Source organism: Onychostoma macrolepis, chromosome 24 (assembly GCF_012432095.1).
Source record: "Onychostoma macrolepis isolate SWU-2019 chromosome 24, ASM1243209v1, whole genome shotgun sequence".
NCBI lineage: Eukaryota > Metazoa > Chordata > Actinopteri > Cypriniformes > Cyprinidae > Onychostoma > Onychostoma macrolepis.
The window spans coordinates 2669754-2685352 of record NC_081178.1 but is presented as its reverse complement, the minus strand read 5'-3'; the positions used below and the strand labels follow the sequence as shown (position 1 = coordinate 2685352).

Below are 15599 nucleotides of genomic sequence, written 5' to 3'. Positions count from 1 at the left end.
TTTTTTTTTTTTTTTTACCTGAAATCAGCATGGACAAGTGTTCTCATGCCATATGATAATGCAACATATTCTTTATTTTATTTTCATGCAGCCGTTTTTTTGTGCAAGCGGTTCTTGTTTGTGTATAATTTTCAGTTCCTATGTGGTAAGGGGTGAATAAACAAACCAAGGACCATTTAAAACCAAAATCATTGTAAAACAGCTGCATGAAAAGATGTCTGAATTTTATTGTATGAGGAGAATCACTTTTAAAGAAATCTACATTATGTAATGTGTGAAATCTCTGGCACTATGCAAACAGTCATTGTCATTTTAAACAGAAGCAAAAGTTTTTAGTTAAACCAAGGTGCTTGGACAAGTTCTGGTTTCTAGAAATCATGAAAACGTGTAAGGGTGCCTAAGGAACTGCACTCCAGTGGTACAAGTCTTCCCTCACAGGTAGGTCCTTCAGGGTGTTGTGGAGGGGTGAGGTTTCCAATTCGTAACATCTAGCTTCTGGGGTACCTCAGGGCCCAGTGCTTGGAACAATTCTCCTCTCCATGTACATGTCATGACTATGGGTCTGTCATTCAGTAATATGGCTTTTCATATCACTGCTATCTAGTGTTGTCAAAAGTACTAACTTCGGTACCAAGTCGGTACTGAAATTTAAAAAATGTGACGATACCAGCATTTCCCCTGGCATCCCAGCAATTCACTGACTTGATACCAAAGTCTGTACTTTTGACAACAGTATTGCTATCCTAATGACACGCATCTTTACCTTTCATTCCAGCTGGATGTTCTGACGGTTGCTGCTTGCATCTCGGCCTGCTGGATGGAAATTTCTTGCTGGATGATGAATGACCTTCAACTCAACCATGTCAAACTGCTCCTGTTTTCAGCCAACCCAACACGTATAAACTTCACCAACCACATTGCACTGCCTGATCCTGTGGATATACCTTGTACAACATTAGGAAGATCAGGCCCTTCCTTTTGGTGAATGCTACACAACTCCTTGTCCAAGCTTTTGTTCTATCCAGACTGGACTGTTGTAATGTTCTCTTGGCAGGCCTTCCAGCATGCACTGTCAGACCTCTGCAGCTGATCCAGAATACTGCAGCAAGAGTGATCTTTAACTAGCCGAATAGAGCACACGTCACACCTCTCTTCATCAGTTTGCACTGGCTGCCAATTGCCGCTCACATCAAATTGAAGGCACTGATGTTTGTCTGCAAAACAACCACAGGCTCTGCACCCCTATACATAAACTCACTACTTCAGACCCGTGTCCTCCAGAAGTTTGCATTCTGCAAGTGACTCACGCCTTGTGGTGCCATCCCATAGACACACAAAATCACTTTCATGGACCTTTACTTTGACTGTTCCCTGCTGTTGAAATAAACTGCCTAACTCCACCCATTTTCAAGAAATGGCTAAAAATGCATCTTTTCATGAACACTTGACCCATTTAATACTAACTCTTTCGGTTTATTAAAAAAAAAAACTTAAAAAAAGACTTTGTATGTTGCTTTGGATAAAATGTAATTGTAAATGTATAAAGGTATACAGCAATTTACTTTTAATGTAGGTATTTTTGAATGTTCTAAATGATGTATTAAGTATGTATTTCCTATCATTTTATTCTTCATGTAACTTGACGTAAATGTGCAGGTTCCTTTAAAATTATGCATAAGTACATAATAGATTAATTTTACAGAAACTGGCTGTAAATGTTGCTATTTTTATGTATTTCTAAGTACTATGCTTGTTTCTCTGTCCAACAAACATTTTAAACTATAATACTTATGGAAAATGTACGATTAAAATGTACATCTGCAGACATTTGTCTTTGTATTATGTACTTACTACATTTTTTATACAATTTCTAAGTTATTGTACCTAATATCTGTATTTTAACAGAAAATGATTGTAGGTAGACAGCCATTTCATAAAATAACTACTAAATACCTTTTAATTAACAGAGATTGGTTGAAGTTGTGAGATTGCTTATGTAAAAGGAAGGATTAATCCTGTAAATATACAAAAAATTTTGTGCATATTGCAATTTTTAAAGTTATTTCTTAGTTATTGTACATGGAAAAACTTTAATTTAAAAGTAAATTACTGTAGATGGACAGAGCAGTTTTATAAAATAACTAATTAAAACCCCAAATTTACAGAGATTAACCTGAAAGTTGGTTGTTTTTCTTTGTAATTTGACATAATTTGTCAGTTTTTCCATAGTTTAAAAACATATTATCAGCAGTAATATACTGTAATTTAATTAATTTTGACTGTAAAGTCTATTCTGTATTTTTACAGTTTTTGCATGTATTTATGTGAAATGGATATTTTCTGTAATTTAACGGAATCCGTCTGGAAACTCTGCTGCCAGACTTTTTGCCGTTTTTTTACAGGATTGTTTTTTACAGTGCAGTCTGTGGCACTGTTCAGGTGTTATGAGAGCCCAGGTTTCTTTGACAGTGGCCTTCAGCTCATCTGCATTGTTGGGTCTGGTGTCTCTCATCTTCCTCTTGACAATATCCATATATTCTCTATGGGGTTCAGGTCAGGCGAGTTTGCTGGCCAATCAAGCACAGTAACACCATGGTCATTGAACCAGCTTTTGGTACCTTTGTCAGTGTGGGCAGGTGCCAAGTCCTGCTGGAAAATGAAATCAGCATCTCCATAAAGCTTGTCAGCAGAAGGAAGCATGAAGTGCTCTAAAATTTCCTGGTAGATGGCTGCGTTGACTGTGGACCTCAGAAAACACAGTGGACCAACGCCAGCAGATGACATGGCAGCCCAAATCATCACAGACTGGAAACTTCACACTGGACTTCAAGCAACATGGATTCTGTGCCTCTCCACTCTTCCTTCAGACTCTGGGACCTTGATTTCCAAATGAAATGTAAAATTTACTTTCATCTGAAAAGAGGACTTTGGACCACTGAGCAACAGTCCAGTTCTTTTCTCCACAGCCCAGTTAAGATGCTTCTGACGTTGTCTCTGGTTCAGAAGTGGCTTGGTAGCCCTTTTCCTGAAGACGCCTGAGCGTGGTGACTCTTGATGCACTGACTCCAGCTTCAGTTCTCTCCTTGTGAAGCTCTCCCAAGTGTTTGAATCGGCTTTGCTTGACTGTATTCTCAAGCTTGCGGTCATCCCTGTTGCTTGTGCACCTTTTCCTACCCAAATTCTTCCTTCCAGTCAACTTTGCATTTAATATGCTTTGATACAGCACTCTGTAAACAGCCACACCTTTCAGTAATGACCTTCTGTGACTTACCCTCTTTGTGGAGGGCGTCAATGTTCGTCTTCTGGATCATTGCCAAGTCAGCAGTCTTCCCCATTATTGTGGTTTCAAAGAACAAGAGATACCCAGAATTTATACTGTAGGGATGGTCATTTATTCAAATTCAAATGTAAATATTCTAATATTTTGAGATACTGATTTTTGACTTTCATGAGCTGTAAGCTCCAATCATCAAAATTAAAAGAAATAAACATTTGAAATATATCAGTCTGTGTGTAATGAATGAATATAATATACAAGTTTCACTTTTTGAATGGAATTAGTGAAATAAATCAACTTTTTGATGATATTCTAATTATATGACCAGCACCTGTATATGAACACATATTTGAATGGGCTGGATATAGGCTACATGTTAATACATAAAATTGTTGCATTTGTGTACATTTGTGTTTCAGCAGTAGTGTGCAGTAACTGAGATCGAGCGCTGGTTTTACAGTCGATGGGAGAAACTGAGACACAGTAAATCAGCAGCACACCGTCTGGTCTTTATATGAAACATTTGCTGAACCAACCTGAAATAGGCTTACTTACACAATTTGAAAAGTTGAAACAATGATTATAATGGTATCATTCATGACAGATTTTATGGCTGATTTGAAATGTATTATTAGTTTCTGTTACTGAATTGAAGTTCAGTCGTTCATTATAGGAGCTGTAAAACTGTGAGCACCTGGCTATTGCTCTGTTGCAGGACAGCAGACGTGATTTTGCGGGACACGAGGGAGATATAGCTTAGCCTACTATTATTATTCCATGTAAATAAATGATGATTTTATATTACATGTCTTCTTGCAGTGATGTTAACATGCTTTAAATCGCTAATAGACTTTATAAAGAGTTAATGACAGCGCTGTGAACAGACGTCGTGATCGTACGTCACTCAGTTTGGCACAGGTTCTATGGTACAAACTAATTTTAACAGCACAGACATATTCAATCTAAATATAAAGTGAAAATAATAATCTATTCCTTAAAAAGCACATTTCCAAATAAGCATATAAATTCCATGAAAAGACATAACACTCTTTCCACGAATGTGTTGGTGACAGCAGCTCAAAGCCAGAGATGCCAGAGCCGTCATGTTTGGGGCACTAACGTGCTTCAGCAGAGCTTTCCACTTTGATGCATCAGGATTTGTTGTTGCTGTGATTTCCTTTACGCGTGACAAACGACTAGGGGGTAGTCGTGGCCTAATGGTTAGGGAGTCAGGCTTGTAACCTGAAGGTTGCTGATTGGATTCTCGTGCCGGTAGGAATCGAAGGTGGGGATTGTGACCACCTTCGATACCATGACTAAGGTGCCCTTGAGCAAGGCACCGAACCCCTAATTGCTCCCCGGGCGCGTGTTCACTGTGTGTGTGTGTGTGTGTGTGTGTGTGTGTGTGTGTGTGCACTTGTTCACTACTCACTGCTGTGTGTGTGCACTTGGATGGGTTAAATGCAGAGCACCATTTCGAGTATGGGTCACCATACTTGACAATACGTCACGACTTAAAAGAACACAGAATTCATCATACAGCTGTTCATGTCCAGTTTAAAGCTCGTTTTTAATGCTTCAGTTGCTCCACGGAGGTCTTGGAAGCTAAATTCCTGTTTGATAGCCGGGCATGAGATGTGCTTTAGGTAGCTGCCATCAGTGAAATCAACACTTGTTTAGGGAAGCAAGCGCTCTTTGACAGAACATAAGAAAGTCCTGCTCTATAACAGCGGCCTGTGCGGTAGGAGACTGTTACAAGAGATGCTTGTCTCCAATCCAGAGAATCAAACCTTTTCTCTTTGCGCGAGTTTCAATTTAAGATCGGTCATCAACTCGAAAAGCTCACACACAGTTGTCTCGTCTCCCTCAATGTTAAGTACGGCATCGAAAACAACTTTGAGGCTATTTTGCAAAAACATCAGGTATGCCTGGAATTCACAAGACACGTCCTCTCGATCCTCGCCGCTTGTGAGAAATTTCCAAAGTGTTGATGGACAGCGCTCTTCTCCAAGAGATAAAAAATAGCTTTTGACAGCTGGCCAGGAGACGTGTAGGAAGAGAATCTGGCCTATCTGCAATTATTGGGATATTTAACTGTTTCAAGCTCATTTCTAAAGATGCTGGTGCAAGCACTCCTGCATGGATGCACTCTTTGTTCTTCCACAAGCTTCTTTGCTATTTCTGAATCAGGGGAAATGACCGGGCTATTGCTGCACATTATGGTAGACACTTGTCACTTCAGCTGCTGTGATTTTATTTAGGTTGCTATCTTTTGTTGGAGAGAAAAAACTTGTCAAGCTAGCATTAACATTTCTTTGGTGTGCATTTCTCTTGAGACTCTCGATGCCTCCTTACATCCCCCTCTCCTCCATGCGTGATGGAGACACTTCGGTGACATACACTGCACTCTCCTTTTTTAGGGTCATCTGTAACTGGTTTTAACCATGTGGATTTTTCTCCCGTTCTTTATTATAAGAACAAAGTCACTTTTTCTTCTCTGAAGCTCCCGATAGATCCATTTTTTTCTTTTTGGTGTTTTTTATTTTTATTTTAAATTTCGGTGTTTTCCCGCTCTGGCTTGATTACGCACGCAGATGGCTGCACTGAGCATGTTCAGTGTTTTCTAATTATTATTATTATTATCATGTTTTTTTTTTTAATTGTGGAATTGTAATTTAAAGGAATAAATAAAATGTTACAGAAACAATACTAATAAAAAATAATACAGACAAAATTGAAATGCGGGACACTGCATATGACTCGCGGGATGCGGGACGGTGGTCACTCTACTGAAAACAGCTGCATGAGTGTTTGTAAGATGGTCACTGAGCTCCAATCTCAATCATGTGACGGATCTATAAGAGCACAATGAATCAAATCAAAACCATTTTCCAGCATTACTCTTCTCCCTACAGAGAGTAAGAATATGGTTGCAACACATTCTCACTCCCAACTCGTCACATATTTTTCGACATGCAGGGTCCTCCGTTGTTTGTCTTAATTTAATGGTTTGCAAGCATTTGTAAAAAATAGAAATAATTTTATATCAATTTGTACTTTCACTGGAGCACCTAACCCCACCCCTAAAGTTACCCTAAACCTACCCACCTCTGAACTATATAATATATCAATAATAATATATCAATAATAATTTATTCCGGTCCTCACAGACAGCTTTTCACAAAGTAAATAAAAATACATAGTTACCGAAAAAGGTGTAGGCAGAAGCCTTGCTTATTATGCCTACCCTTTATACATAGTTAACTGAATGGGTGACACTTTTCACTAAGTTAAATAATACAAAGTAAACAATATTACAAAAACATTTCCCAAAATGTACAAACATAATTCACAACAAACATAACATAAATACACACTCCAACTATTACTTCGATTCTTTAACAGTACAACCACAATTTGTTAATACTGAGTCATATAATTATTTATCACCTTATTTTTATACATTTTCTTAAATTGACAAAGTGACTTACATACTTTTAGTTCCTTATCATATTTATTCCATAAATTTACCCCTGTAACAGATAAGCACCTATTTTTTGCATTAGTTCTTGCCCTTACTTTCTTAAACATATACAATCCTCTTAAATTATACTGACTTTCTCTTATTTTGAACAGCTGCTGAATACAATTTGGAAGTAAATTATTATAAACTTTATACATTAACTGTAAAGTATATAATTCAACTAAATCTACAAATTTTAATGCATGTAAATCAATAAACAATTTATTTGTTGGTTCGTAATAATCAACCCTTTTAACAATTCTAATAGCTTTCTTTTGCAACACGTATATTGATTTTAAATTGGATTTATAAGTGTGATCCCACACCTCCACACAGTAAATAATGTATGGAACTATGAGCGCACAATACAATATATATAAAGTTTTTTCATTCAAAATATGTTTTGTTCTATTTAATATTGCAATAGATTTGGACATCTTTGTTTTTACATAATTAATGTGTGATTTCCAACATAATTTATGATCGATTATAACACCCAAAAATTTTATTTTCATACACTCTTTCTATTTCCTCGTTATCAATCATTAGTTTCACTTTGTTGTTACTTTGTCGATTACTGAATATTATAAACTTTGTTTTACTTAAATTCAGTGAGAGTCTGTTATCATCAAACCATTTTTTAAAAACCCTCAGTTCGATTTCCACTGTATACAGAAGCTGTTCCAAAATTTTCCCAGAACAATATAAATTAGTATCATCAGCAAACAAAACCATTTTTAATACTTTAGACACTTTACAAATATCATTTATGTACAGTATAAACAACTTAGGGCCTAAGACCGAACCTTGCGGAACACCACAAGTAACTTTCAATAAATCTGATTTAACATTATTAATTTGTACAAATTGATATCTGTCATTGAGGTAACTTTTTATCCAAGCAAAAGCTTTTCCTCTTATACCATATCTCTCCAATTTCATCATTAATAATCCATAATCAATAGTGTCAAAAGCTTTTTTTAAGTCTAGGAACACCCCCACAGTATATTCATTATTATCCATTGAAGAGGAAATCTCTTCTACCAGTTCCATCACAGCCATTGAGGTCGACCTGTTTGTTCTAAAACCATACTGTTGATCGCTCAATAATTTGTGTTTATCTATAAAATCATCTAGCCTGCACACAAATATTTTCTCTAAAATCTTAGAGAACTGGGAAATAAAACACGTAACAGGCAAATATAAGTGCAGTCACAGGTATTTATTTCAAAAACTGACCATAAACAAGCAGTATAAAAGCATTACAAACAAGTCGTGTTGCATTCCAAGTCTTCTGAAGGCATACGAAGTCTTTATGCGAAGAAAAGAGTAAAACATAAGGTTTTAATCGCTGAAAACGATCCCGCTCCGTTAACGCGCTCACATCTGATTATCATTCAAAAGCATTTTTTTTTTTTTTTTTATTAAATGTCAGTCATATTACAGCCAATAAACAGCAGTCATTCCAACATATTGTATAGAAAAAATATTAAACATAGACTACAATATGTAAAATATGAGAACATACAAGAAATAAAATAATTAACAAAATAATGAAAAAAGAAAAAGAAAAGAAAAAAGACAAAATTATGAGACAATCATACAAATAGCGTAAAAGATTCACATATAGACCTAGTGCGTTTTGCTTTACTATTTTTCAACCCAAGTAGTAACTCAATATAATGTTTCATATCTATCTGAAATAACAAAAATTTGGGTTTTCCTTTAGCCCATTTCTGTTTACGTATATGGTACTTCCCCATAATCAAACATATAATTCAAAAGCATACTCCCGTCCCATAGCTTGACGTGATCGGTCACGAGACACACAAGAGCCAATAGCATTTCACAACCAACGGAGACAGCGATCGCATCATTTTGCCTCGGAAGACTTGGAATATTAATAATTTTTAAATAAATTATGACGGTAGTTTTATCTGCCTGTTATATCTTGTGTTTTATTTACAAATGGTAGGTTTAGGGGCGGGGGTTGGGTTATGTGCTCATAAATGTGTAAATAATGTAATATAAATAAAACTGTTGTGACTCTTTACATTGAAAAATCACACCACAACATATATGCAATAATGGCAATGTTATTACCCAATATATAATTTAATCATGACGATAAAATTCCCAGTATGGCGTCGGCATATTGACGCTAAGGGTTTCCTATTTAAAGCAACGGAGGACCTTGCAAGTCAAAAAGCGACGAAAAGTGGTCCAGACCAAGCTTCAATATGTGACGAGTTGGGAGTGAGAACGTGTTGGAATATGAGGAGACAAAAGAGGGAGAGAAACAACATGGTTATTTCAGATCCTCCTTTGAGCAGCTGCAGGATCAGTTCAGTCTCTGTGACTCTGACTGACAGAGGTTTTTGTACGACTCTTTATCACTGTGTGAACACATGATCACTCGCACAATAACTACCACTTGTTCTGCAATGAAAACTCTTGACAGTAATAATGTCCAGCATCTTCAGTCTGGACTCCACTGATGGTCAGAGTGAAATCACTGTTAGATCCACTGCCACTGAATCTAGATGGAGTTCCTGTGTATAGTTTTGTTAGCTTCGTAAATCAGGAGTTTAGGAGCTTCTCCAGGTTTCTGTAAGTACCAGGCTAAATAATGATCCCGATTAGCCCATACGTACACATCTGTGCTGGTTTTACAGCTGATTTTGACTGTTTCTTCTGGTCGAGCTGCTGTCGTTGAGGGACTCTGAGTGACGGTGATCTGTCCTCTACACTCTGAAACACGCAACAAGAAGAAAATCAACTCAAAACTTTGACAATATACTTGAAGAAATGAATTCATATCAAACTTGGGTAACACTTTATTTTGATGGTCCCTTTTGAACATTCTGTTGACACTAACTACATGTCAACAAACTCTCATAAGAGTATTAGTAGACTGTCTGCTTCATATCTACTAACTCCTTATTGTGTTGGTCTCCGAACAGATATTCTACTGACTATAAGTAACTTTGCAAGAACGTGTCAGCTTAATCTAACCCTAACCCTACCAGTCAACTAATACACTACTAACACTCTAATGAGAGTTAATAGAAATGTAGGTGCAACATTACTTATAGTCAATAGAATGTGTTAACGGGATCATCAAAATAAAGTGAAATCCAAACTTGTGCTCCACAAACCTTGAGCAAACGCTGTGAGAGTCCAGATGAAGATGATGATGAAGGTCATGTTGATGAAGATTGTTGTGTGTGTCAGTGATGAAGTGTTAAACTCACAGCACTATAAACACTCTCAGAGCACTGAAGCATCTGATCAATATGCAAATGAACTGATCCTGTATTTAAATGAAGATTGCTCATTTATTACAAACACACTCCAGATCATTTACCGCTCATTAACAGACACAAAATACAATTACTAATTAATATTTTTCATAATGTTATATGTTCTAATAGCCAAGTTGTTATAAATCTGATCATTCACTTCTGAATAAATCTACAAGGCCAACTTTAGTATATGATCCTGACTCTCTCCTGTGAGACTTTGAGAATATTTTTGACTGTAGTTGGACAGAAACATGACTGTTAATTCTTAAATTTTATGTCAAATTCATGGATTTTCCTGCAGGTTTTTAACAGACATGAGGATCATCACACACACAAAACATGTTCACTCTTTATGAATGTTTATGAAATAAATTTGTTAACACTTTACTTAAAGCCTTTATGTATTAAGCATTATAAAAGTAGTTTTAATGCATTAACTATGCCTTGTAATGCACCTTATTATGCATTGTACAATCTCGTGAATAATTGTAACCACAATTAATACATTATAGCACTTATAAATTCATTGTTACACTATTCATTTTAAATTCAGTTATAATTAATTACGACGAGATATAATGTATTAAAATGCACATTATGAATAATTATAATGTATTATACCCTTTAATAACCCTTTATAATGTATCATACATAAAGGCTTTAAGTAAAGTGTTACCATGCCTTTAACAAGGTGATATGTATATTTCATTTTTTTTTTTTTTTTTGATGGTGAACAGCACCTGTTGGGTAATCTGATCTTTAATTTTCACATTCACTTTTATATAATTGTTAATTCTTCCATTCATTGATCTTATTATAAATTGTATTAATTATCATCTGCTCTGAAATAGAGGAATGTGTTTATATGATGCTGTTAATACACTTATTAAATTGATTAAGCAAAACATTTTATGGTGCTGATCATGCAGTTTAGAAAGAAAAATGAGGATAAACTGTAAACACAACATACCATATAGTGAAAAATAGAAACTATCCCCTAAAAGGAAGATCAAAACTGAATTTCTACATGAAGGACTGAAAATAACAGGAGATAAAAATGGTTTCAGAAAAACCATAATCAAAAATAAAAAATGATAAAACACAACAAAACTGATGTTTATTGTAAGATGATATTAATTTGTTTCTTCACTGTTGAGTGAGTGATAGTGTTTGAGCAGCTGCAGGATCAGTTCAGTCTCTGTGACTCTGACTGACGGAGGTTTTTGTACGACTCTTTATCACTGTGTGAACACCCAGCTACTACTGATATAGTGTGCACTCTGACAGTAATAATGTCCAGCATCTTCAGTCTGGACTCCACTGATGGTCAGAGTGAAATCACTGTTAGATCCACTGCCACTGAATCTAGATGGAGTTCCTGACTGGAGGGTGTTTGTATAATAAATCAGGAGTTTAGGAGCTTCTCCAGGTTTCTGTAAGTACCAGGCTAAAAAATGAACTGAACCACTCAAGTACACATCTGTGCTGGTTTTACAGCTGATTTTGACTGTTTCTTCTGGTCGAGCTGCTGTCGTTGAGGGACTCTGAGTGACGGTGATCTGTCCTCTACACTCTGAAACACAACAAGAAGAAAATCAACTCAAAACTTTGACAATATACTTGAAGAAATGAATTGATATCAAACTTGTGCTCCACAAACCTTGAGCAAACGCTGTGAGAGTCCAGATGAAGATGATGATGAAGGTCATGTTGATGAAGATTGTTGTGTGTGTCAGTGATGAAGTGTTAAACTCACAGCACTATAAACACTCTCAGAGCACTGAAGCATCTGATCAATATGCAAACACACTCCAGATCATTTACCTGAAGACAGTCGCTCATTAACAGACACAAAATACAGTTACTAAATAATCTTTCAAAATGTTATCTTCTAATAGCCAAGCTGTTATAAATTATATCAGATCATTCACTTCTTAATAAATCTTTAAGACCAACTTTAGTATATGATCCTGACTCTCTCCTGTGAGACTTTGAGAATATTTTTGACTGTAGTTGGATAGAAACACGACTGTTAATTCATAAATTTTACACCAAATCCATGGATGTTTCTGCAGGTTTTTACAGACATGAGGATCATCACACGTGTCTCTGTCAATCACTGAATCAACTGAGTTTGATTGTGAATCACGTCACACATGATATAAAATGTTAATTTTTTCATAAATTCACGTTTGTGCTTTAATAATGACTGCATAAAGCACATATAAAATGTATTTATTAAAATTGTAATATAAAGTAAAAATAAGGGGAGTTGAAATAAACTTCACTCAGTGGAGCATGAAAACACCTGCAGATTCATGACAAAACCAAAACATGCGGCCAAATTATGAACCTCACAGATATAGTTTAAAATGAATTCAATAAGATTAAAGATTAATTTAGATATTTATCCCATGAAAAGCTGAATTAAGGTTTTATATTTTATTTAATATCCATGAATATCTGCACTAATTAGATTAGTCCAGTTTCAACACGTTTATTCTCCATACAGAAAGTATATGAGGAACTAATAAAATCACACAATTCCAAAGTGTGAGAGAAGAAAAAGACAAAAATAATAATAATCAAAGACCAACACAGATGAGTCTGTGTTTGTGGGTCTGATAGAGACTCTGCAGAAACACTCATGGACTCTCTGTCTAGTTGTTTCTCTTGACTAATGCTTTGACCACCTATGATTATTAAGAGCAATGGATTCATTTATTATTTTATTTCAGATGCATGTCTGACGATGTTGTTTCACATCCTCCTCTGAGCAGCTGCAGGATCAGTTCAGTCTCTGTGACTCTGACTGACCGATCAAGGTTTTTGTACGACTCTTTATCACTGTGTGAATACATCTTTCTTGTTGATTACATGAAGTCTCTCCCAGATGATCTGCTGCCGCTGAATCTAGATGGAGTTCCTGACTGGAGGGTGCTTGTTGCATAAATCAGGAATTTAGGAGCTTCTCCAGGTTTCTTTAGGTACCAGTTAAGAAAATGATTTCCATTATTACAGCAGTCTGCATCACTGTTAAATGTACAGGTTACAGTGACTGATCGTCCAGTTTGAGCGATTACTATGTAAAGTGTTTTTTGCATGTGTGTACATTTGTGTTTCAGCAGTAGTGTGCAGTAACTGAGATCGAGCGCTGATTTTACAGTCGATGGGAGAAACTGAGACACATTAAATCAGCAGCACACCGTCTGGTCTTTATATGAAACATTTGCTGAACCAACCTGAAATAGGCTTACTTACACAATTTGAAAAGTTGAAACAATGATTATAATGGTATCATTCATGACAGATTTTATGGCTGATTTGAAATGTATTCTTGAACTGTGAGTTTCTGTTATTGAAGTGATGTTTTATTAACAAATTTCGGGAGGAGCTCGCACAGATAATTAACACGGCCAATTCATCATCAGTAATTACACCACCTATCCAATCAGCACGAGAGAGAACCCCTATAAATAATCAAAGCAGTCTTACCTTCATTCTCGTTTTCCAGCATTCGGTTCGCTCCTTTTGCTATTTCATCACAGACCCCATTTTTTATCGTCCAAACAATGAGACCTATACTTGGGATTTTTGTATCCTCCGCAGCAATCCGCCGGCCCCAGGATTACTACTTCTCCGCCAGAAACAGCTGCTCTATCGCGGCCGTCGCTCTGCTCAACCAGCAATAAGATTTCCCCGACACCGGGGCTTAACCTCGCCTCCACTGCCGAAACTTCCAACTTCCCCGGCATCCTTGTACCATTCGGCCACGCCAACAATTCCTCTGATCGGAAAGTGGACTGTATTTTAATCCAGAGGCAAACGCTGATTAATTCCGACGCTCCGTTCTCGTGGAGGATAAACAAACAGATCTGTACGATCTATTCGTCACCCTGCAAATCAGTCAACCTCACTCCTAAATCTACTCCAGCCTTCAAGGCGGCCAATAGATTGAGCAAAGCCCCGAACTCCCCTCGCTCGACACCACCATTGTCCCGCACAAGACCCGGCTCTCCGTGAGCGTCGGGTCGCAGCAGCAGGCCTTCAACGAGCCTGGGCCGCGCCCCAGTTCTCACCGCAGCAAAGCCTTACTCGCTTCCCGCTTCGGCTCAGCTCTTCCGGCCACAGTGCCATATGCAGCCAGGCCTTCTGTTTCCAGATACTAGTGCGAGGCTGCCTCCGCTAGCGGTGCAGGCCACCAGTGCTGCCAAATAATTTTCAGGTAAAAATCGCTAAAGGCAGATTATTTGTTGTTAAATGACGTCGCGACATCATCGGAGGTTAATGTCATTATGTAACCATGACGCAAGTGCTTAGAACACACACTGGAATTACTCAAACTTTATGTATTTTTATTTTTTTCACCAGCATTTTACCTGTATTTAATTTACTTATTTCATTTAAATGGATGGATAGGTAAGTTGGATAACTTCAACAGTGGAAGAGAAGTTTCACTGTTGTTCACAATGGACCAACAGTAATGATTAATAATCATAAGTACAAACTAAAAATCAAGGCATATCACAAACAATTATTGAACAAGTGCAACCTGCAACTTAATTTTCATATGAAGTGCGTACTGCTAGGCACCTCTCAAGTGTCTAACGTTACCAGCCGACGTGCCGCTTAGCTGGCTAGCCGTGTCAATACTTTTTCATTTTGTGTGGTTAAGCGAAAAATGCATGCCTTTCATCATTATCACTTTTTAAAGGGTGCCAAATAAATTTTAAAAATAACTACAATTGTTGCTAGTTGCTTTGAAAAGCAAGTCACTAGGGTAGTCTGAGAAATTGCTATATCTAGCCAATAAATAAATTAATTAATTAAAATAAAAAAATTTAGTTGGCAACTCTGCAGGCTACCAGGACATTTCAGCATGTCCCACCAAAGTCACAAACCACTCCCCTTTTTTCCTCAGCCTACAGCTACAGCAGCTGAAGCAAGCGCGAAGCTGCCTCCGCTTACAACACAGGCCCTCACATGTCTTTTCCGCTGTTACTTCTAACTCCTCTTCCTTTCCAGTGACCTCCAGCTTCCATAGAAAACGTTAGCGTGAGGCTGCAGAACCATCCACTGCCCTTTCCTTATCCCACTCCCAACCCTCCCCTACTCATGGCCCAAAGTGGGTCTGCTCCGCAGGAGCTCTATCTATATTTTCCCACTGCCGCAGCTCTGTCTGTATTTCCTCTCATCTCTACTTTTCAGATGCTGCAGCAGTTCCCTGCAGAAGCTGTTTTGAAGTACAGTTAAAGTTTATTTATTTTAAGACAACAGGTCTGAAGTTGTATTGTTTATAGCTGCACTGCTTTTACTCTATTGGTCGGATTTTGTATGTTTTTTAATCTAGTAAATAATTGTTTAATCTCCAGCATTTGATGCAATGAACTGATTGAGTACATGCAGAAATCTGCCTTTTCAACAGAGAATAAAGAAGAGAAACATTAAATAAATAGTTAAAAGGTGAAAAACTAAACAGTAGCTTCCAGCAAAC

The 15599-nt window shown here is 37.0% G+C and overlaps 3 gene segments (V, D, J or C); 1 reads left to right on the top strand and 2 right to left on the bottom strand.

The window, feature by feature from the left end:
• Positions 1-9193: 9193 nt before the first annotated feature.
• On the bottom strand, positions 9194-10018 carry LOC131532815 (Ig kappa chain V-I region S107A-like). The segment is given in 2 exon segments: positions 9194-9551; positions 9959-10018. Coding segments are annotated over 2 exon segments (407 nt in total).
• A 1325-nt stretch (positions 10019-11343) lies between these two features.
• Positions 11344-11967, bottom strand: LOC131533793 (Ig kappa chain V region 3547-like). The segment is given in 2 exon segments: positions 11344-11678; positions 11766-11967. Coding segments are annotated over 2 exon segments (384 nt in total).
• Positions 11968-12847: 880 nt separating this feature from the next.
• The window catches only part of LOC131532814 (Ig lambda chain C region-like), a 93538-nt gene continuing 90786 nt past the window's right edge, over positions 12848-15599 (top strand). Inside the window, 1 exon segment of the C gene segment in view lies at positions 12848-13042. Coding sequence covers positions 12848-13042 — 195 coding nt within the window.